This window comes from Epinephelus moara, chromosome 5 (assembly GCF_006386435.1).
Source record: "Epinephelus moara isolate mb chromosome 5, YSFRI_EMoa_1.0, whole genome shotgun sequence".
Taxonomy (NCBI): domain Eukaryota; kingdom Metazoa; phylum Chordata; class Actinopteri; order Perciformes; family Serranidae; genus Epinephelus; species Epinephelus moara.
This window is the reverse complement of record NC_065510.1, coordinates 16,913,882-16,937,361: the sequence shown is the minus strand read 5'-3', so window position 1 is coordinate 16,937,361 and position 23,480 is coordinate 16,913,882. Positions and strand designations below refer to the sequence as shown.

The 23,480-nt window shown below is 40.8% G+C and overlaps 1 protein-coding gene across 2 annotated transcripts in view; it reads right to left on the bottom strand.

The window, feature by feature from the left end:
- The window catches only part of ctnna2 (catenin (cadherin-associated protein), alpha 2), a 512,716-nt gene that overhangs the window by 115,474 nt on the left and 373,762 nt on the right, over positions 1–23,480 (bottom strand). For both annotated transcript variants that reach the window (XM_050043846.1, XM_050043847.1), the window contains one exon: positions 10,605–10,757. In XM_050043846.1, coding sequence (XP_049899803.1) covers positions 10,605–10,757 — 153 coding nt within the window. The remainder of the gene's footprint in view (positions 1–10,604; positions 10,758–23,480) is intronic.

Below are 23,480 nucleotides of genomic sequence, written 5' to 3'. Positions count from 1 at the left end.
GCTGTAGAGTAGTAAGTTTTTGTTTTTTTAAACCACAGTTTTGTATTTGAACTTTTATTTGGAGTAGTGTACTACTATATTGATTGTATTGTATATTCCTTCCCAAAATTGATCCCAAGAATACAATAAATGTCTCCAGTCTAAGAATCCAATTGGCGAATTACCAGAGGTGATAAACAGCAGCGTATAAGCAGCACTGTCACTTATTTGTGTACATGTACTTGTGTTGTGTAATGCTCAAGGGGCTGTGTACTCTACTCCCTTAGCGATATTAGCACATGGTGACAGTTAAATGGAGTGCGATAAAAAAAGGTGCATTATGCTGGATGAGAAGTCTGGACTCTTACGCTTACTGTCCTGATTTTGTAAACTTTAAAGCTTTTAGCTGATCAGCAGGAAGAAGAAGAGATGTGGGAACCATTACATGAGAAGACATGGGTTATATAGTGGCAGCTTTGACTTAGCAATAAGAGTATATCTCCAACACAAGAGCATTTGAATACCTCAATAATGGAGGATGTTAATGGACCAGGATATTCAAAGTTTAATTGAAAGTAATGCTGTACCTAAAATATTGCTGTAGCAAATCATTTAAACAGAATTTTAGATGATGATTTCACTTCCGTCTTGGGAAAAGGAATAATATCTCCATTAATAGAAGCCAGAATTGAGCAGTTGACTTGAAATATTAATAATTGCTGTGATACTTCTCAGCCAAATGATCTGGGCTACACTTTAAAAAATGGGGAATATATGATTCAATAAAATAGAGGCTATATAGAAGTTATGACTGTTAAAGGGAAAATGGAAGTTTTCGGGAGCCTAAACACGAAGCCTTACAAGAGTATTACTCAGTTAATGTCAAAAATGAAATACTGAGAATACAGACTGATGGTTTAAATGATGGTGCATAGTCTAGTAAACATTTAAAAACTTTCCGTTTAACATTTATATCAACTACCACACAGAAACACTAATAAAAAAGGGCGCTTGCTGTTGTGTCTTTCAAACTGGAAAACGCTTGGATCGGTGATGGGTTAGGATTGGGTACTTCTCATTAAAGTTAGCCTTGGGAATTCATTTGTAAAATCCTGAGTTAATAGACCAATGATACGAGGATACTCACAATTTACCTCTCAAACACTGAGGAATAACTAGCTCTCCAATTCTCTGTCTGTACAACATACCCCCCACTTCTTACTGATTCTCCCTCTACAAATATAGATATTATTATACAGAGAGCTGAAATAATCCAACCACTGTGTGGAGTTCAGTTAAAACATCACAATTCCAAAGACATATAGATCGTCAGAAGGCATATCATACAGGCATTATAAGAGCAGTACAAGAGCTTTTTGTCTGTCTGCCAAAATGTCATCTTGTACAGCAGGATTAAATAAAAAAACAGCATGTGTGTTAATGTGTGTGGGTGTAAATGTGTCTGTAAAGGTTGTAGGTGACTACACGCATAGGCAGCATACATGATGAGTGTGCAACTATTTCTATAAATACAGAGCTAAACAAGAAGACATGACGAATACTAATGCACAAATCTAATTCTGGAGTCATAGAGGAGATTTCCCTGACTATCGCAGCCTCATTCCATTAAATTTCACAGATCCATTACACGTCTTTAAGCCAATGATATACCCAGCTTAATAATTAGTGGTTTCCTGTCGCTGGTCAAGATGGTGTAATGAGTGTGATGTGATTAGGAGAGCCCTCGGGGTGAACTTGGCTCGTCACTGAGGTGAGCGGAGAACAATGGTGGAGAAAATAGAGATATTGTACACCGCAGAGCCAAATGGAAGGAAATCAAATGAAAACAAAGCGGACATGACGAGGGGGGCACTTTTTACTTTGACACTCCTGATCATGTCCAAACTCCAGGCTAATGGCTTAAGACAGCTCCTCCCTGACATCAGGGGGAGATGACTGCAGTGACATTGATCAGGGTGTTAATTAGCCTAATATATTAGAGGATTGTGATGGTGGCGGTTATGATGACTGTGTCTGTGATGGCGCGAATAATGATGATGACAGCAATGACAATGATATTGCCAAGTATATAGGATAGCCTTGAGTGTATTAGCGATTCAGCTAGCAAGGTCCAGTAATGTGCATTCTCACCCTGACAAAAGGATAAAATTCTGCACTGCACCTCATTATAGCTTTTGCTCTATATTTGCCAATACGTGGTTTGATAATCTTTGGCTGGAACAGTAATGAGGAAACATAGTTGTAATTTCAGGGGGAAGGATGGACGGTATGTGCTGGAGTTATCAAGTATTCATTCATGCAGAGGAATCACACCATGACCCACCTTTTTTTAGTACAAATAGTGCTACACATAACACCTGGTGTACTTCTCAGTCCTGTATTTGCATGAATCAAAACAACATTTAAGATGTAAACATCTCACTCAACACCTCCTTTGTGATTCTACAGTATTCGAGTATAAAACACTGTAATGAGATGACCCCCCGAGTTTCCACAAGCTCCTTTGACAACTTTGTTTCAAAGAATTTACTTTTAATGCACGACAGCTTAGCTCATGTCCAAACAGACTGATTACTAATTTCCATCACTTGTTCAAAAAAGACACTATGACCCTGGCTCTGTGATCGCAGCTGGAGATCTCTAATAGGACTTTATTGACAAAGCACCTCATCATCTCATGAATCGGAAATTCGTATGCATGTGCTGCTCTGCCAGTTGCAGTGTGATGAACATATTTAAAGGAATATTCCACCCGCTCCCAAATTACCATTTGCACAACAATTACTCACCCTGTATTATATTGAATTAGTGAAGAAAACTTTGTTTTCTCAAATTAAATTCAGTTGGGGGCTGCGCTTAACAAAAACAAAACTTAGGCAAAACATCAGTTCACAAACTCTCATACGACTCCTGCAGTATAATTCAAGTCTCATTTATCCGGTTGTTTGCTTAGTAGTTCCAAAACAGACAGCGCTTTCTGACTAAAACTAAAAGTAAAACTTATCCATGCTCTCTTCAAAGCCAGACTCCATTGACAAACATTACTTTACCCTCTGAACCTCGGAGCTGCTGGGCTACCACTGCCTTGATCGGTAGTGTCCTGCATGGCTGTCAGACTAAGTGGGTTGGGCTTACCCAGGTGTAGGGCCTGTGTTAGTTTGAAAGGGGGCATGCCAAAGTAAGTAAGAGCGACGATTCAGACCAGGTGTGGGACTGCAGTTGATGAGAGATGTTTCTGAGTGCAACAAGGAAGACGAATCGGGGAGTTTCCTACTTTTCCTATGAAGTTTTGTTTGCAGTTATTGTCCGCGTGTTTTAATGTCTCCAAATGAACTGTCAATAGAGTGCTGAAGCTAAGCAGTGTTGGACCATGGAGAGCGAGCTGACTGAGTAATGGCGGTTGGATAGGAGCTGGGACAGCAAGGCAAGAGGTAGGCCCACACCTTACCTTTAGCCTGGCAGCAGCATGCTCATTCTATTGTAGTACATGTTCGGGCAGCCGAGTCCTGGAAGCCATAGATGAGTGTTTGCCTGAAGCAAAAGTGTCAAGTGCAGAAGGTTGTGTTTGTCGTGACAGTAGTGTTGTGTTGTTTTGCGACTTTGGTGAATGCAAACTTACCCCTTAAAACACCAAAGTCACACAACAACACAAATTAACTGATCAAGGCAGTGGTAGACCAACAGCTCTCATGTTCAGCAAGGTAAAATTAATGTTTCGTCAATGGAGTTTGGGTTTGAAGAGAGCATGGATCAAGTTTTACTCCTGTTTTCCCAATCTGAAAAGGCTGTCTGTTTAGGATGTACTGAACATATGACTGGAAAAATGAGACTTAGATTATAATGCACAAGTTGTGTGAACGTTTGTAAAGAGATGCTCTCATATGGTTTTGCTGTTGTTAAACGTGGTCCCCAAGAATTTTCTCAGTTTTTGGATTCAAAGATTATCTAAAGCATGCGAGAAAAGCAGCGTTTTCTTCACAAATCCAACAAAACATGGGCTGAGTAATTGTCTACAAATGGTCATTTTGGGTGTGAAGTGTTTCTTTAACCCTGCAGGCCAGCAATATGTCTCTTCTGATAAGTCTTCATTGATTCGTCAACCAACAAGTGCTCATTTACATTCTCTGCCTTTGACCAAAGAGTTTATTGTATTTGAAACATGCTTCGTAAATCTATAGACCTCTATCAGCTTAGTGAATGAAACCAGTTCAGCTCAACCCCTTCCTTGACACTGACGTTAATATGCTATGTTACCACTTCAGCTAAAAGTGAACCACCATCCAACATGTGAGCCAGAGAGGCGTGAGGGGACCAAGGGAATTTAACATCCTGTTAACATGGGTCTACCAGCCCTGATTGACTCTGAAACAGTCTCTGTGGTACCCCAACACCTTGAAACTTGTATTCCTCAAGCTCAGGTTCACTGTAAAATCCACTGAAAGGACAGAGTGTAAGTAACAACCCTGCACAGATCATTGCCACTCATACCTTTAAAAAAAGGCTATCAATGCTGTTGTGCTGTGTAATTTTTTTTTCTCAAACCATTTTCACCCACCACTTTTTGAAGAACAGATTTCAATTTTGTTGCCACACATTTGCTGCTACAAATGGTCCCCTTGTGATGAACAAAGCTGAGAGAATGCACCCACTAAAGTGCAGACAAATATGCAAATGAGCAAATGGAATGATTATGCACCATATTCCATTTAAGTAACATTTTTGTGAACATTGGTAGTGTTTATCCCAATTTCCCCCACTACGCTGAATATTAATGCACACACATCAATTGCCTTCTTTAAATAAATGAAATGCTTCGCACCACAATTGCGCACAAATAGCTGCACAGGCGTTAATGTCTGCCAGCACACAAGCTTGCGATAAGCTACTGCACAGCCAATAAGCTAGTCCCTGCTTGAACAACTGCTGTGTACCTCACTGTTGCCACATGCTTTACATAACAAACCACAAAAAAATGCACAGGACAGAAGCAATGTGCCATTTCCTCCCCCCTTTTTTCCTTCATCAGAATAATAGAAAGTGCCTGAGATGTCCTTGGGCTAAACAAAGTTTTAACATTGTTGGTTGCAAAGGACAGATTTTAAGTGTGGCATCAGTCAGATCCTCCCTCATCAGCAAACAGCTGGGGCCGACCGAAAGGGCACACAAATCACTCACTCTCTGGCTGATGTCAAAGGAAGCAGCAGTGCTGTTTTAAGTGACAGTATGTTAAGAGGGGCCCACATAAAGGGTTCTAAAGGCTCCTTTCAAAGAGCCATGAGAACAAAAGGCAACGCCCACTGAAGGGCAGAGGAATTTATCACAGCACTTTTCCATCTACCCCATTGCAGGAAGGGACAAGCAAGAAATAAACTCCTCATGTGAGATAGTTCAAGTATAAACCTTAACACAATGTGTCACCTCTTTGAATAAAAGCTGTAAAGAGTACAAAGCTAACCTGAGCAACACAACATCTCCTCCTCCAGCTTATTTGCCTGGAGAAAATGTTTGAACTGTATGTTCCTACAAACCATGACTATGTTACATTTGCATGTTTGATATGAATCATATCAACATTTCTAAAGTGACACAATATATGAGCTGACTCTGTCACCTGGAGGTGGAAGGGATGGTAGATGGCGTGACTTCTAGGTGAGATGCCTGCCAAGTGGCAGACCACTGCAGTCCACTGTTCGAGATCAACAAACAATAAAACCAGTTGTGTTTTAGCGATGTGCATGTTTTTAGCAACCTATTTTATTCCACCATGGATAGTGCCACTAAAAGCAGTTGGTATCTTACAGAGACATTGCTTCATCTCCCGCTGAGACTCTACCCCCAAAACAGGGTATTTTAAGCCAAAGCACGATCTTTTCCCTGGAGCCAGTCCATGACGTCAGGGATCAGCATGCCCGGGGCCCCGCCCCTGCCTGCTGCCTGGCACGCAATGCACCGAGCCCCGATTCCTGTCCCTGTAGGTGGTGGGCAAATCGGGTGATGGCTCCCAAATACTTATTCCGGCTGAGCCCGACCGAGCCCCATAGCCCAAGGACCGGCCACCAGATGCTCGCTGGGGAGCTCCCTCAAGCCCTGGAAGCCCTAGATCTAGTGTCTAGGTGTCCCCATACCGGCCGAGGTGCTCAAAGTCTGAATATTCCTATTATTTCTTGAATAGCTCTTAATCTGGCCCCTCCCCTGGGGCCACTTTGCCTTGGAAGTACCGCTCCAGGTTCACTAGCCCTGGACTACACAGCTCCCAGGTTCACAAGGGCACGTAAACCCCTCCGCCGTGTTAAGATGGCGATTTTTGAAGAGAGCTCAGAGTAGAGCCACTGCTCCTTCACTTCAAAAGGGGTCGGTTGAGGTGGTTTGGGCATCTGGTCAGGATGCCTCCTGGGCGCCTCCTATTGGAGGTGTTTGGGGCACTTCAGACTGGTAGGAGGCACTAGGGCAGACCCAGAACATATCTCATCTGGCCTACGGACGCATTTCAACATATCCGCTACATAGCGTACAAAACATATCTGTGGTTTGCAGAAACATATAATGCAACAAGCATACTTTTTTTTTGGTGATTTGGTTGGTCCTCCATATCACCTTTTCACAGTTTGCAAAGATAAACATGTGCCTATAAATCATGGTTTGTTTGCACAGCACTGGCCGAGATAGTCTTCAGTCAATTTGGTTATACAAGGACAAGATGGATCCTGGCAACAGTTCTGACACCATGTATTTCCACAGTACCTGACCAAGACACCACAAGCACTGCAGTCATAAGCCCTCTTTAGGTGCAGGAAACACGTGTAGACTGGATAGGCTGAATTGCATGTCATAGGGCTGCGGTGAAACTGCGCTTACTTAGGGCAACAAAAAGTTTTAGGTGTATTGGTACAATGGGCAACCAAGAAAGGACTGCAGAGGAGACCCCCGCACACCAATGCGACTGGGCTGGACACAAAAAAGGTTCACAGGCTGAGGTCAATGCAAAAAAATGTCAATTTATTTAGGACATCCATGCACAGAAAAAAAGGACTGATGAAAGTCAAGGACTGAAATGTTTGCTGCTGTTTTTATTCACTTTTAAAATGATTTTTTGCACTTTGCACCCTTCTTTTTGTGCACACATATCCTAAATAAATTGATATTGTTTGCATTGATCTCAGCCTGTGAACCTTTTTTGTGACTGTCCAGCCCAGTCGCATTGGTGTTCGGGGGTTTCCTTTGCCATCCAAACCTGCATGTCCCCATCCTCCGTCAGGATGGAGTAAATGATTCGGCACGATAAGCACAGATGTCCGGTAACAAAACACCACTCAGGCTTTGATCTGCAAGGCCGTTCCTCCCAATCACCCCCTCAAGGATTCTCTGTAATTATGTGAGCCAAAGTTACCCAACAGGACTATCAAGTTCGCCAGAGGAACTGTGTCCACAACCACACGCACAGAATCCAAGAAACCTGGATGCTTTGAACTAAGCTGAACTTTCAGGGTGGCAGAACCACATTGTCATATGTTGTTTATTTCTTTTACTTTGGTCTCGTCGTGTGCCTCACTGTTTCTGCTTCATTAATTAATGATTGTATCTGTAAATAGATACATTTTCTTGACATTATGTCACAAAGTTGGCTTCAAATGTGGAAGCTGGAAAATATATTTTATTACATCTCAAAACATGATAAAGGAGAAAATATCAGAAAATAATGAGGACTGATGTTGCATCTTGTGACATCTTAGCAACTTGAGTAAAAATAAAACACTAATTGGCACCTAAACATGTAGATTATAATTTCAGGTTGAAGCAAAAGGAAGAAAAACATGGAGACACACACAGATAGTGGTTAGATGAAGAGGAGAAGAAGCTTCTTACAGTTTGAATCCCGCAAAAAAATTCAATATGTAACAAAGCTGAGTGACACCTTTTGCCTTATCAACCTGTCCTATTGGCAGTGTCAGTGTGCCTGCAGCATGTGGCAGTTACATGATGTGTAACTTACTCTTGCTGCAGGATCCTATCTTTGACTGTGGGCTTTTTTAAAGATTAAATCTGCCTTCATATGAGTAAATGCTTATAAAGTAGGAATCAGATTTATTCATAGCATCACCTTACAGGTATGCTGCAAACCATGCCAAAAGAGACAACAGTAGATCTGTTTGTGAACAGACCCTCAGAGCCTGTAGCCTCACATAGGTAAACAATAACCACCCGCCACAAGCAGAGGTACATATAGCCTGAAAAAGAAATCTACCTTACCTTTAGAGAAGTGTTGCAGTGAAAGGCAGGCACACATTTATGTACACGTGTGCCTCTAATGGAGCATTTTATTGTGTGAGACATTTCAGTTGCACAGAAATATTCTTTTAAATGTATATTCATAGCAACAGAACATTACTGTTAAGTGATGTATATGTACACAATTTAGTCTGAAATGTATGTAATGAATCAGCAAGTCAGAAATTCATCTGTTATCCAGTACTGTCTAAATCAGAGCTGAGCTGTGATTGGCTGTTTGCATCACCACAATGAAATACAGTAGGGGGGAAAAAAAGGAGACAGGTCTATTTTTCTCTGCAACATTACACGAAGTGGCTGAGCTCTGCACGCCAAGCTGCACACCGAGCATGTTATTTCTAAAATTAAAATAAAAGTCAATGACGGTTGAAGCTTGAAGTTGTGGTTTGCAGTGTGGTTTCAGCCACAAACGTCGGCACACGCAGTTAAGATGAAGAGCACGTTTAGAAGCGAGATGTACCTCCATTCTGCTAAGTTACCACATTGCAAATAATTTAATAACATTTCCACCACTGTCTGGGAGAAGAGCTATTTGTATGGCATTCAACCAGTGAAAGGAAGAATGTGCATACAAGATCAGTGCACAATTCTACTCTGTGTGTGTGTGTGTGTGTGTGTGTGTGTGTAAGATGTAAGAGATTTTGTCTAGTGTTAATTGACAGATTATTTTAATTACATTTCTTCATTTCTGGTTTAGAGCAGAGATTTGACCATGTCATCGTTTCACAAGTCACAATAGGCATAATGTGCTAATCAATGAAATGCCAATATTAAATTTACAAAAATCATGAATGCCTTTTAAATTTGTAATTATTTGTTAAAACAACATTCTTAAAAAGTGCCTTACCTTTTAAGCTAACATTAGCTGAGCATAAGTTGGAAGTTGTGTGTCGTCTGTAATCTTCGACAGGCACATTCTGCATACAACGGGTGCGCCATATCATCTTGTTCACGATAATACCGATCTAATTTTTAATATCATATGAAAAATTCATTTTGTGATACCAGCAATATTTCGACTCGTTGACATATTGACATCATACTGCTACCCACGGGAACAACGAGCATGGCTGAAAGTGGAATTATTACCGACTCCGCAGTGGTTCCAAAAAGAGGAGCAGCTTCAGTAGTGTGGAATAAACTGTGGTGCCCTGAATGTTTTATGAACAGCCCCAGACTTTAGTTCTGGTATCATAACAGCCTGTCACAGGTTACAGCGTGATGATTAGAGGAGAAATGGCAGAGCATAAAGGTCCAGGTGGGAAAAAAAAAACAACTCAATCATTTAGGATTTTGTTAAAAGAAGGAAATCACCTGTTGATTTATATATATATATATATATATAGATCCCAGAGTACATTTTTTTTGTATTTAGGAGCTGTTTAAATGGGTAATTTGTGGTAGATTTTATTTTGTTGAACTATTAATATGTTACTGCTGTTGTTCACAAACTAAAGAAATGAGAGTTTAGTTTTTACTGAATATTGAAGGCAAGCTGTAAAACTATATCACTTATTTTGTTGCAATTCTATTTTTTTAAATTAATAATATATATAAATATACATACATATATAATAATATAATAATAATAATAATAATAATAATAATAATAATTATATATATATATTTTTTTTTACTAATTTGTCATATCGTCAAGAATATCATTTCCGCAAAAATACCCTGAAACATCGTGATATTATTTTAGGGCCATATTGCCCACTCCTCGTGTATACCGCAATTCAATTATTGTTGACCACTGCATATTTTTTTGTATGTGAACCAAATCTTTGGACATGGGGGAGGTACCTTTCAGTCAAAAGGCTCAAGTCCAATTGAAGTCCAGAGTCACTGGTGTTAAAGTCCAAGCTGAGTCTTTATTAAGTCTAAAGTCAGCAAACTTGTGACAAGTCCAAGTCACATGACTCAAAACCACACATCTGCTTTACAGTGCTACTAATTAAATTATCCAGTGGGCATGTTCAGGTGTTGTTTCTCTAACTGCTATCAGATAATTAAAAAAACATTTCTTTATTTTTTTTTTCCTACCTATATTACACTTAGGTACGCTACATCTACGCTTTAGACATGACGTAATGACTGTAGTTTCTCTCTTGCTATTTAATGAGGACAGTTTGTACGGCTCAGTGAGAGAGAAACACTTCTTTGTGCCTTTAATCTTAATTCTCGGCAACATCATGGTGGCCTTACCTGTATTGGTCATTTATTTGCGCATAACTATTTTTAAGTTCTAAACTGGAAGATAAGAATAGCTCTACGTGGGTATATGCATGTGCCCCCATGTATAATGCATGACTGACCTCCACCAGCTTGTTAGCATGTTCACGGAACACCTGGGCGTACTCCTTGACCTCCTTCTCGTTTCCACTCTTAGCCGCTTCAATGAGCACCAACAGAGGGACGTTGGTCTCCAGGAAAGAGTCTGAGATGTGGTCCATCACTGCCTTTCTCAACTGGAACACAGAAGGAGAGAGATGGGGAAGAGGTCACATTGTTAATAATATTGCAGATGACTTCACTGTATTACATTTGGCAATGATCACAAATCACTTAGCATTGTGATGAATACGATGTAGTAACATAATAGGGTGAAAGGACGGCGCAGAGAGAGAGGCAGGGAATGAGGGAGAGCGAAAAAGAAGAGAACTCTCAACGGGTAGGAGTGTAAATTGCTTGTAAGGTGTCATTTTTCCCATAAGGCCTTTTACTGGGGCAGACTTTGAGACTTATATCTTTGTTTATGGAACCGTTTTGAACCAAACTGGCAGGGGACTGGTTGTTTTATAAGACAGTAAATGGACCCTGATGCTCCTCACTGGGATATGTGATGAGATGCCAGAGGGAACAGTATAGAAAACACAACAGACAAGTCCTTTATCTTACACAAAGAGGGGGTTAGTCACATGAGACCAGCAGTGAGACAGACACGAATGCAATACAGGCTCAAAAGGTGGATTCTCGCACATGCAGCATCCCCATTCTTATGAGGCAACTTAAGGTCTCAAAGCCTCCATCATTATTAATTTGGACTAAACCCTGTTTATAATTATTAACACAATTAATTCAAGTTTAATATTCTGTTTTAATATTGTTATTCCTGTGTTATTCTAATTTTAATAGTAACATAGCAATAACTGCAGAGTAGAAACATTAGTATTAGTAATAGTAATTAGTGGTACCAGTCAAAGCACTGCAATGCCTATAAAAAAGCTGCAGTGGCCAGAAGTTTAAACTGCAATAATCATGTTTAAAGCAAAAAATAATTCACTTCTGGGGAACATTCAAAAAATGTTTTGTGACAGGAAGGGGGTTATAATTTAAGAGGAGAATTTAGTTTTAAAAAACAATGTGTTCATACAACTAAGAGGAGTCTGTGTATTTCAGCGTATGGGGTGGACATGTGGAATGGGCTGCGTGATGAGTTGAAACAAAGCACAAATATACAGCAATTTAAAAACTAGAAAAAAGATATTTTTGGCAGATATATAGATGAGGAAAGGTTGTGTTAGGGCAGTGCATATTTATTTTGTAACACTGGGTGGTACTTGGACTGTAATTAAACTGGGTTTGTTACTTATTTATTTAATTGGGTGGTAAATAGACAGGGGATAGTTGTATTCATTCATTCATTTTCATGACATTGGGCGGGAGGTGGGGTACACTCTGGACAGGTCGCCAGACTATCACAGGGCTGACACATAGAGACAGACAACCATTCATGCTCGCATCACACCTACGGGCAATTTAGAGTAATCAATTAACCTGACATGCGTGTCTTTGGATTGTGGGAGGAAGCTGGAGTACCCAGAAAACCCACGCTGATGCAGGGAGAATGTTGGAATAAATTTGGGAATTTGTTGAAAGAATATATGAGTTAAAAGAGGAAATGTAAGAAAGGGGTAGGGACACATAGTTTCACTTCGACCTAGTCTTTTTCGGACACTGTTATCTTTATCATGTTTGTTTTTTACAATTCTTTGGTTCGAAATAAAGTCATTCATTCATTAGTTTAACATTTCGCAGCAAATTTCGGCCAGGGAATACCCGCAGCCAATCAGAAAATAGAGTCCTGTGACTCCTGTGACACTATGTTACTATTTAATAATAATTTCTTCCCACCCACTTGCTGACCTTCCTACAGACAATACAGGTGGCTGCCAACGCTGCCACCCAGACGACGGGGCATCAAAGCTGCACTCCACCCTCACATTTATTTATTTTTTTGTTTGACATTCAAAAAATAAATCACACATAAGGTAAAAAGGATCCAAAGATCTAATTCTAGTGGTTGGTCTAAAGTAGATGTACCACCTGTAGTCCTGGCAATGCAGTTCGCCTTAATGTCTTCATCATTGAGTAATTATCACAGTCGGAACATGCTAGAGGACTGATGGATACGGTAGTGGTTGATAATACGTTGACAGCACTAGAGTAAGAGAAAATGAAAAGGCAAAAGCCATTCAAAAAAAGGAGAAAAAACAAGACAAAGAACAAGGACAAAGGAATTATTCCAGCAACCAGCACCTTGCTGCCACTGCTTAGTGTGTTTTTGCTGATATTCCCACTTTACTACAATTTCTTTAACACATCACCATCACCAGGATTGCAAGATTCACCGATTCAGTAACACAATTAAGGTCTGTACAAACTAAAACAGCATAAATTGTATGCACACCACACAAAAATCTCAGTTATCCCTTCCTCACACATTCAAATGATGACATTAAAGTGAAACACCATTTAATTAACAACATGGATGACAGAGATTTGTTTGACTTTTCAAGCCATCTTCTATAATTAGATGTAGAGCAAACACTGTGACCATATTCCTGAATTAAAAATTTTTAAGCAGTTAGGGAGAAAGAAGGCTCATAGCTGTGACTGACAAGGGAAAAATTCATTTAACAGGCAAAAAAAAAAAAAAAAAAAAATCACATGTAAGTCAATCCCACTTAAATAACCTGCAGCAATTACAAACTTGATTGCCAGTCCACAGAGTGGAGGAGAACAATAGTGAATTATGCCTTCCTAAGGGCAGATAATCCATCACTATTGCCTCTGGAAAGAGAATAGATTTGGCCAGTCTAGTGGACATGACAGGTCTGCAAATGTTGTAAACAACCTGAAGCCCACACTCTCTGTAAGCACTGCTTTATCCAGAAATCCTACATCACTGATTTGATGAGATGTGTAGTGAGATTCAATGCAAAACCAAAACGTCAGGTTTTTCTCAAAGGCTGATAAACTTTGACACTTTCTGAATTGTGAATATTGCATCTTTTTCACTCAGCAGAGAACAGACTTGCATCAGTGCAATTGTGTAACCTTGCTGTCACCTGGTGCAAAGGGTGGGGAATCAGGGGTGATAAAAATCTTGCATTGCCAGAACTATCTTCACACTATGTTAGTGCTGTTGCTGCACTGGATAAAGGTGTGACAGAACACGTCGTCTATCGCTCTGGGAAAGGTGAAGAAGAAGATGTTGGTTGTGTGTAGGCCTTAGCTGTGATTACTTCACCAATGATCTCACTGCAGCAACTGAAATAATGGAGTGGATTGGAGGGGGGCATTGTTGAGCTGCATTCTGCAAGTGGAAAATTAATAGCCTCTTCCGCAACCTATCACTGTGTCATAAATTACTACTTAATACTTACCAGATTTTGAGAGTGGAGTGTTAACATTGGCAAAGTGACAAAGTTAAGTATACTCAAAGGTGTAAATATGCATATTAAATTGCACAAACAAAATGGAATAGCTGTGAGTAATTGTCTCAGCAGTTAAATTTTAACACAAAAATGTGGGTCTAAGATCAGGGAGATAATAAACAATGCAGTGCTACTGATGTCTGTCACATGTTGTATCATTTTCTCACAGTACATTAATTTCCTGCACACTAAAACAGAAATGGGTGGAACTGGAACACAAACATGTTTTGATCTTGTATTTTTCCATCAGTAGGATTGAGCACATGGTGATAGAGCAACCCGGTCTCATCCCCAGTTCGTCAAATACAGACCCATGGTCAGTCAACATTCTCACTTCGACCTTGATGTTTGCTCATGGACTTTCCATGTCCAGATACGATGTGAAAGGTACCCTGGGTGCGTTGGTTGTTGACATTCTGGAACGCCGTTTCAAGTTCTGCCTGTCACATGCATTGTCTTCTTTCAAAATACACGTCCATTTGCACAGGAATTTAATGTTAACATACAGTCTCTTTCAAAGTAAACGCACTACATCGGTCCAACAACACAAATTGACTGTGCACGTGATTGGGTTTAGGAAAAAAAAACAGGGTTTGACTTTATAATCTTACGGGACACAAACGCCACTCTCCCTGGTGAAAGTCGGTGTTTGTTGGACCCATTCACCACCACTCCCGCCTGCCCTACTCACACTTTCGCTGCCTTAACTTGAGTTCTTGTCCCGCCACATTTCCCCCTGATGCTGCAGAGCACCGTTAAACTATCATGCCGACATGAAAGGACAGCTTTTTTCATCAGTGTCTGACGTCAAGTCATTGACCAAGCGCTGGATTTCGATGACTTTGAAGGGTCAGTGGCCCTTGGTGTCAGATACCGGTGCACAGATACACCCTTTGGCAGGAGTATGAAACGAAATGGAAGGCAGCATTTTTTGACGCTTTGAGTAATTGCTGTGAGTAAAAGAGTGAGAAAATCTGTAAATAGTGGGTGGAAGGGGAGGTGGATCAGTCCAACAAACTCAGGACTTTTACCTGTTAAACCACTGTTTGATTTCCCGTGTGAAACCAAAGGTCAATTGAGTTATTTTGGTAACAATGTAGTGTGCTGGCGACACACGTGACATATGTAATGTGATATTATATTAGCAACAAATGTACTATGTTAAGCAAAACCATGATGGTTTTTTTTTACCTAACCATGTTCTTTTGTTGCCCAAACCATTCTTAGTTTATTTTGAAAAGAGAGTGTATGCATTTAATGAGTGGAAAGTCATACGTTTTCTGACGCTGGAGGGTACTTTGAGCGTCAGAGTTTGACATTTAGTCACCAACCCAGTGTCAATATTTCATGAGTTGGGAGTGAATGTGTTCAATGGAGACTTCGACAATGGTGTGTATGAAAAATCTGAAAAATGGTAGACTAGAAGCCAGAACAGAAAGTACCAAAATGCAGGGACTAGCTGGTGGAGGGCTCGTCCTATCAGTCCAAATATGTACATTTAAACAGACTAGGGTAGCAAATGTATTTATATCTGATTGACAGACAACGTCAGACTTCTATTACATCGAAAAAGATTAGGATCAGGATGCAATAGCTGATATTTGTGGCATTCCAACATTTCTGGTTGTGACGCAGATCACTAAGGTATGAAAGCCAGCTGAGTCATAAAATGATCCTCTCTCTGTTCAGTGTGTCCTGATCTCTGTTAAAATGGCTTTCAAAGGCTGTGCATTATTTCTGAGTCAGACATGAATTGATTTGAATCCAATGTTAAAAGGCCTAGTCAATCACGCTGCTTTCGGTTTGAGTGTAAGACCAAAAACAGATAAAAATCGCATAATATTTGGATGTCTACTAAGTAGAAAGTATCCTGTAAATTACATGTTGTTATTGTTGTCATCACTAGCTGACGGCACGTACAAGCACATATGCATAGGGTAAGTGTAAGAGAGCGCTAGGCCTCAGGATACTCATGAATGCCCAACAGTGAAACTGATTATGACGGTAGGTTTGAGTGGTGAAATGATGCAGACGAGTGATTTCCCAAGTCAGAGCCTCTCCTGCACCATCAGCATTCTAATGCCCACACACCACTCCCACAGAAATCCATCTTCAATCTTTCAGATCTCACCCTCCTCCATGCTCCACCCCCGCCGTCTCTCCTCTAACACTCCCTCTGTATTTCACTAACACTTAAAGGAAATAGACCTGGAATTCCAATAGATAGCGAAGGCTCTGCTCATTATAAGTTAGTGGGGCAGCTATTTTTCTCCCCAGTCGTGCAGTGCCACAATGGATTCCAAGCTCTGAATGCATCAGGTTTTTGTTTTACATATTAATGTTTGAGGCTTTTTGAGAAATATTGTGGGTGCTGGTATTGTGGCCATATTTTTTTATTTTTTCCAAAAATGGTATTGGCAGCACGAAGAAAAGACATATTACAACTGAAACATAGCAGTGAGCCAAGCCTGCTGTAATGATAGACACACCGACAGGCAGATACAGAGATAATAGGACACACACAATGGGCAAAAGTATGCGGACACATAGGGTTGTTTGGATGATTTTGGCTAGGCCACTTCATTTCACTTAATTATTCAAGCGGCTGGAAAAGCAGCAATGTCCCATTTCGGATTTGTGTTGCTGTATCTGTTGCTGTAGCTGTGTTTTTGTGCCTCTTGTTCTTGGCTTTTGATAGTATGTTCACTAAAGACAACTGATTTTGGATTTTGGACTACAGCTGAGATATATCTGGCTTGACCATCGCCTCGAACCACTCTAGAACACGGACCCGAAAAATGATGCTGGTGGGCAGTACAGCTATCTTGGCTAGTCAGCCTAGCCTTGGGGGGTCAAACTGGCTGTGGTGGCTGCTGTAACTTTTACTACCTTGCCACGTATGTTGTGCATACATTGCACAATTACACAAAATGCCACGGAGGTACTGTGCAATTATGGATGTATGGACGAGTAAGTTGAGAAGTGAAAGAAATGACTCGACTTTATGTCAGGAGAAACTGCAACTGTCTCTAAGCTGCAGAAAATTATAATGTACTTGATGGGGGAAGTCAAGGATTTGAGACGACAAAATGCTGAGAAAAATAAGAGGATGGCCCTCCTGGAGTGCCGAGTGGCAGACCTGGAGCTGTATACCTGCATGAATGACATAATTGTCAGCAGGTTGGAGACCTAGCCCTGATCATACGCCTGGGTGGTGACGATGAGGGATGGTGGAGAGCTCACTGAGCTCTCAGTCGGCTTTCAATTCAAAGCAATAAATCTTAATGTTACAAGATACAGTGACATTTAAGACAATAGCATGCTTCCCACTGTGCTAACAATCTGGTTTGGAATTGGTGTCAACTTCCTGGTTTCAAAATGCCAATGCCTAAGTGCATACATCGAGGTTCATTAGACCAGTGTTGATGAAATTACATTAAAACTGTAGTTTTCCAAAGTATGGAAAGTATTTTAGCTATATCTTAACTGCTCTCAAAAGTAAGTTCAACTACATCCAAACTACAACAGAGGAAACAATCACAATCTGAATCTGAGATCTCATTATGTTACACAAAGGTACAACTGAACTGACACTGGGTAGGGTGCAGGTGTTGATTTAGGGACTATGGTAGGCCAGACCTCACCTAGGCAGCTCAGGGATGTGCTTTAAGAAGAGGATAGGGAGCTATGGTGGGATGGAATCCTGAAAATGGTAAATTTTTAAGGAAATTCATAGGTTTCCATTGCAGACATTTTGGTTGCAAATCAGAGGTGATTTTAGTTAAGTAGCAGGTGACCAACTGTGGCCAATGAGCTGTAGCATTGTGCCAAATTGTATGGCAAAAAAAAATGTCATGAGAATACTCTGAATACGTAGGTTGCTTTTACCTACATGAACTACATTACCCAATGTAGTTTAATACAAAAAAAGCTACTGAGATTCAAAGGTGGTTAAACTGCCACTAAACTACTGCAAATTGTAGTTAAACTAGCAATCAAACCACATGTACTTAACTACTTCCCACCCCTGCATGAGACCCTGTTGAAAGCTCCAAGGTCAAAACTGAACTTTCATGCATAACGAAATGATTTTCTGAGTTTGGTGTTTGACTCTTGGCTGGACATAGCCCTGACCTCAACCTCAGCCTGACCTAAGGGGAATTGGAAGATCAATTGTGAGCCAGGCCTTTTCACCCACTGCCAGTGCCAAACCTTACCATGCTGTGGCTGAATGGAAGAAAATCCCTGCAGAATCTTGCAAAATCTTGTGGAAAGCCTCCCAAGAAGACTGGAGGCTGTTCCAGTAGCATATTAACGCATATAGTTTCGCAATGAGATGTTCCAACAATTAAATAAGGATGTAATGCTCAGATGTCTGCATACTTTGTTTGGGCATCCATACGCTTGTACCATCAATGTTACATTGCACCCTAAATGTTTAGCAGTATTGCAGAGGTATTTGAATGATCCAGACTCAATTAGGCAACAGATAGCAGGCTATCTGTGAGTGAGTGAGTGAATGAATGAATATGAGTTCCCTAATGGAAAATAGTATAATCACACCCCCACTTATCCCTCCATCATGCCTCTCATCCTGTACATCTCTTTACTCTATCCACCCAAAGAGGGGAAATGGCTAGCATTAACGGCAGCGAGTCCCACCTGATACTGAAGTGGCTAACATGAAGCTCTGTGAAATAATTAAGATGATGCATATGCATAGCAAAACCTGACAGACGAATATTTGTGTTGCTTGCTGATAAGTGGGAGGGCTGTGTGATCTTCAAAGATAAGATTAGCATTAATTTGGCGCATTTGCTTTTTAATGGGGGAAATGTTTGTATTTTGTGGGATTACAAAGTAACAAATGACTGAAAGTATATAGAATTATCAGGCATTAAGAGACAACATGACTTGGTAACAATTCAATGACCCTAGCACATGTAAAGGTTGAATACCATGAATTTGAAAATGAAAGGAAACAACACTGTGTTGGATTTCTGAATGTTTACAGTTGCACTTTGGTTTCCGTTATGTTTCACTTGTGATTCAGAACACATAGCGGTCGGTACCTTGGGGTCAGCACAGGAAAGTTTCTTATTAAAATGTCAAGAGCAATCACAGCATAAACGGCCAGAGTCACGGCTGAGGGGAAACAGCCCGAGCAAATCAAAAATTAAGTAATAGCTCTCATATATGATATCCATCAGGGAGCATGGGAAGATGATTAGTAAGAGGAGAGTGGAGAAATGAAAGGGGGGAAGAGGGGCTGACTGATCATCAACAGTCTGAGGACAAACACATTAGATACCTCATCTCAGAGCCTTCATTGAATGTGTCCTGCAAAATAAAACACTGGCCAGGGGAATCCAGTTTTAGAAACAAGACAAAGGGAGCATAAAGGGTGCTCAAACATTGAAGTGCTTATATACCCAAAGGGGAACTGGTTCATGACAAGACTGTTGATCATCTTCATCTACCGCGGTTTTTTGAATGAAGGTGGGATCCTGGTAATCTGATCAAAGCATGTAATTGACTGTCTACCTTACACTGAATCATAAGTGACAAGTTTCCACTGACTACAATCACATGTAAGAACATGTGCAAATCCAATCAGTGTTTGTGGTGGCAGGCAGGACCCTGGCAGCCATGCTTACCTCAGGACAAAAGCCAGGGATTATCGGACTGTTTAACACCAATAGAGGTAGCAGAGCATTCGCTGGGTAGTGATTTATCAGTGAGACACCCTTCTCAACCTTCAGGGCTGCTACGTTCTTACTGAGTGGTCAAACCATTAGGAAAGTGTCCCCCCAACCTTTTTTTCTGCCATGGCACACATCCTGCGTTAAAAAATGTAATGTTGCTCTTCTAACCATTAACTCCTAAGTAATTATAAAATAATACGCACATTTGGAACTTCTAATGTGTGTATAATTTAGTGGAACTGTGAAACTTGAGCTTGTCTTGATGAACACAAAATTGGCTGGAACTCATGACAAGAACAAACGCTGTCATTGAATGCAGTCTGGGGTTTGCAGAATCTTCACATATCAACATTCTGTCCGGGAACAGGGTTGTGTGGGCATGCTTAGTCTGTGATGATGCAGTTTGGACTCAGCAAGCTGGGCCACTTACTGGACTAAATCGTTTTGTACATTGTTGAGAACAAAAGGATGAAACAACGGTCAACGGGAACAAAAATCAACCCACTGAGGGCTGGATTCAAAATCCCAGCGAAAATCAAAGTAAAAAAATGAAATGTGATCCAACTTGTGTGAATTCTATTACGGCAACTCATAATGTGACTCTGTAGTGTGTATGGCCCCCGTGTGCCTGTATGCACTCCAGGTAATGTCTGTTCATGCTCCTGATGAGCTGGTGAATGGTGTCATGGGGGATCTCCTACCATACCTGGATCAGAGCATCAGTGAGCTCCTGGACAGTCAGTGGCGGCACTTGGTGGCATTGGATGCACGATACAAAGCGTCCCATAGGTGCTTAATTGGATATAGGTCAGGGGAACGAGAGGGCCAGTTATGGCACCAATGCCTTCTTCATACAGAACTGCCTACACACTCTGGCCACATGAGGCTGGGCATTGTCCTCCACCTGGAGGAACCCAGGGCCCACTGCACCAGTGTAAGGTCTGACAGTCTCTGTGAGGGTTTAATCCCGGTACCTAACAAAAGTCAGGGTACCGATGGCTATGACATGGAGGTGGGCAACCTGATTGGGCTGCAGGTACTGCCTCATGCTGCCAGTAGTGACAAAGACAATAGCAGAACTCAAAACTAGAGAAGAGTCGGTCAGGAAGGATAAGGAGAGAGCAACTATGTGTGGCCACCTCATGGAAAACCATTTCCTTTTGGGGGGTTGTCTTGCTTTTGCCTCTCTTTTGCACCTACTGTCACTTTAATTTGCACCAAAGCAGGTGAAACTGATTCACAATCACTTGTGCTTCCTAAATGGACAGATTGATCTCCCTGAAGTTTAACTGACTTGGTGTTATACTGTGACCATTAAGAGTTCCCTTAATTTTTTGAGCAGTGTTGTATTGTTTCTGTTAATGTTGTATTTTCATATATTTTTGCCAAACAATTTACAAGTGCAATCATCCTGTAAATGTTGTTCTACTTGAAAATCCAATAAACAAACTGGGGGGGGAAATGTAATTGGTAGTTTGCAATGCTATGCAGTCAAAGCAGCGTCTCAAATACTGGATACTTGTGAGTATGGTTGCAGTTATAATTGTGTTTAAGTTATGTCGACATGTATGTATTAACTGATATTTTAGCAGTTGAAATAAGGCGTCGAAACAGCACTGACATATCATCACCTTAAAAGACAGATAAAATATTACAGATAAAAAGCAACATTATCATTTATTTTGAGTCATGTCTCAAAATGCAAATTACTTAGGGAAATACCTTCCATACTAATTGTGTGCTCCTAAACAGCTGCATCTGAAATTGATGTTGATGAGAGCTGTAAGAGTGAACCATTACAGCAAAGCCTCCAAACGTTTTGCAGGAAAAGACAGAGAGGATTCACAAATATTCTTGAACTGTTTGTCCAAACAAAGAGTTACTAAACAGCTGACAAGTTCCTTGGCAGCTGTTCCTCCTTAACATGATAACCCTCAACGATTAGAAACAGCTGTACTAATCAACAAACTAATGGCAGACATGGAAATGATTTCAACATCCCAAAGCAAAAAGAGAGGGAGAGAAAGAGAGATAAAAAAAATATGTGAGGCAGTTGTGCTATAGGGAATCCTGGAATCAGCCATCAGTCAAAATACGGCCCAGAGAGATGACTTGACAGATGCATTCATTACAGACAGGATGACAGGGGGTAGAACACATGGCTCATTTCCAACAACTTTGTTGGGTTGGTTACCTAGTGAATACTGATTAAAGGGAGGAAAGAAATTTCCATTTTAAGAAGTATGCCTTGATTTTAGCATTCAAGCTGCTTTTTATTTCATTTTCACAGTGAAAAAGTCTCCTTCTTAGTTACACTTGCACTGTTGATTATAGTCATGGTTTTAAAAGCAAAGAGAATGTCTAAATGTATAAAAATAAAAAATATGCTCAGGTTGTAGTGCTTGTTCTTTATCTGCTCATTCTCAGTGCGTAACTCTCAAAAGGGGCAAAAGGCTAAAGCATACTCATGTCTGACGTGGCTGTGCTGTAACTATTTTTTAAATAGAGGCATTATATCTGTTGAGTACGTACATATTTTGCACCAATTCTCTGTTATTGTGAAACTGAACCAACCACTCCATGTCCTTGTATTTTAGAAAGCCCAACTGAGCCTCCACTCTAAGAGTCCTTACCTAAACAACCACTGCTTTCCACATTTCAAAGACCTCTAACTTGAACAGCACTTTATTTCTACAAAGAGAAGGATCATGCTTTTATGTCGTCGGCCTGTTTTGAAATGCAACTACTGCTGACATTCAGGTAAAATGGAGAGTGGTGGCCTATGTGACTGACCAAATTTCAGGATGGTCTCATGATCAGATGCACAAGCACTCAAGCATAAGAGGCAGCTACTCTCAATACTTGTTCATTAACAATGGAGAAACTTACTTATGCATTAAGTAAGCAGGAGATTTATTCAAATGCATTAACTTACTTAACTAATTTGGAACAGTGATGTAGGCTTCATGAACAGACTGACTTGGTTAAGTCCAGTCAAGGATGATAGACCTGAAGAGTTGATAATGCTGAAGTACAGCCTGAGTCAAGGGAGAAACCACAGTCTGGGTTGACTCCAGGAAAGAGTGTTGGGTTTGTTACCAAAGGATCTTTAAAATAATGGCATTTTCATATAGGTACGATTAATTCATACCATGCCCCAGTACGATTGCCAAACTTCCCTCTGTGTCGCTCTTCAAGAGGAAATACAGCGAGTGCTGGGCGGAGCTATGATAACAACCCAGCCCACATTTAAGAGCACTGTTTGCACTAGGGCGTGGCTGGCAAGCTGTGGAGTAGCCAATATTTCACGAGGCTCCACTCTGACTTCTCACAATTTAAAGACTCTCCCCTTCAAATTCTGTCTCTATCATTCACAGCTTTTGACACAACACTGTGAAACTATGTCCAAGTCCAAAACTAACAGGGCTTGTGAAAAGAACGAGAAAACAGCTGAAGGTGTCGAACAAAGAATGCTGTATGTGGTGGAAACGTTACACAGACCAAAGGTCTAGGTGCCACGTCTGAAGGGTAATTTTTGGTTCCAAAGGTACTATCCTGAAAGTGTTTGGTGGAAACATGGCTTTTGTTGTGCTATAGTGGAAAAAAGGGTGCCAAAGATGGACACTACTTTCCCCGGGGACTAGCAGAGCAGCGAGGAAAAGCTCTACTTATGGCCAGAGAAGGAGCTGCTGCTGTCGGGCTCGGAGGGCTCAGCCTCCAGCCAGAGCTCCGACTGCAGGTTGAAGGTGGCAGCAAACCCAGATCT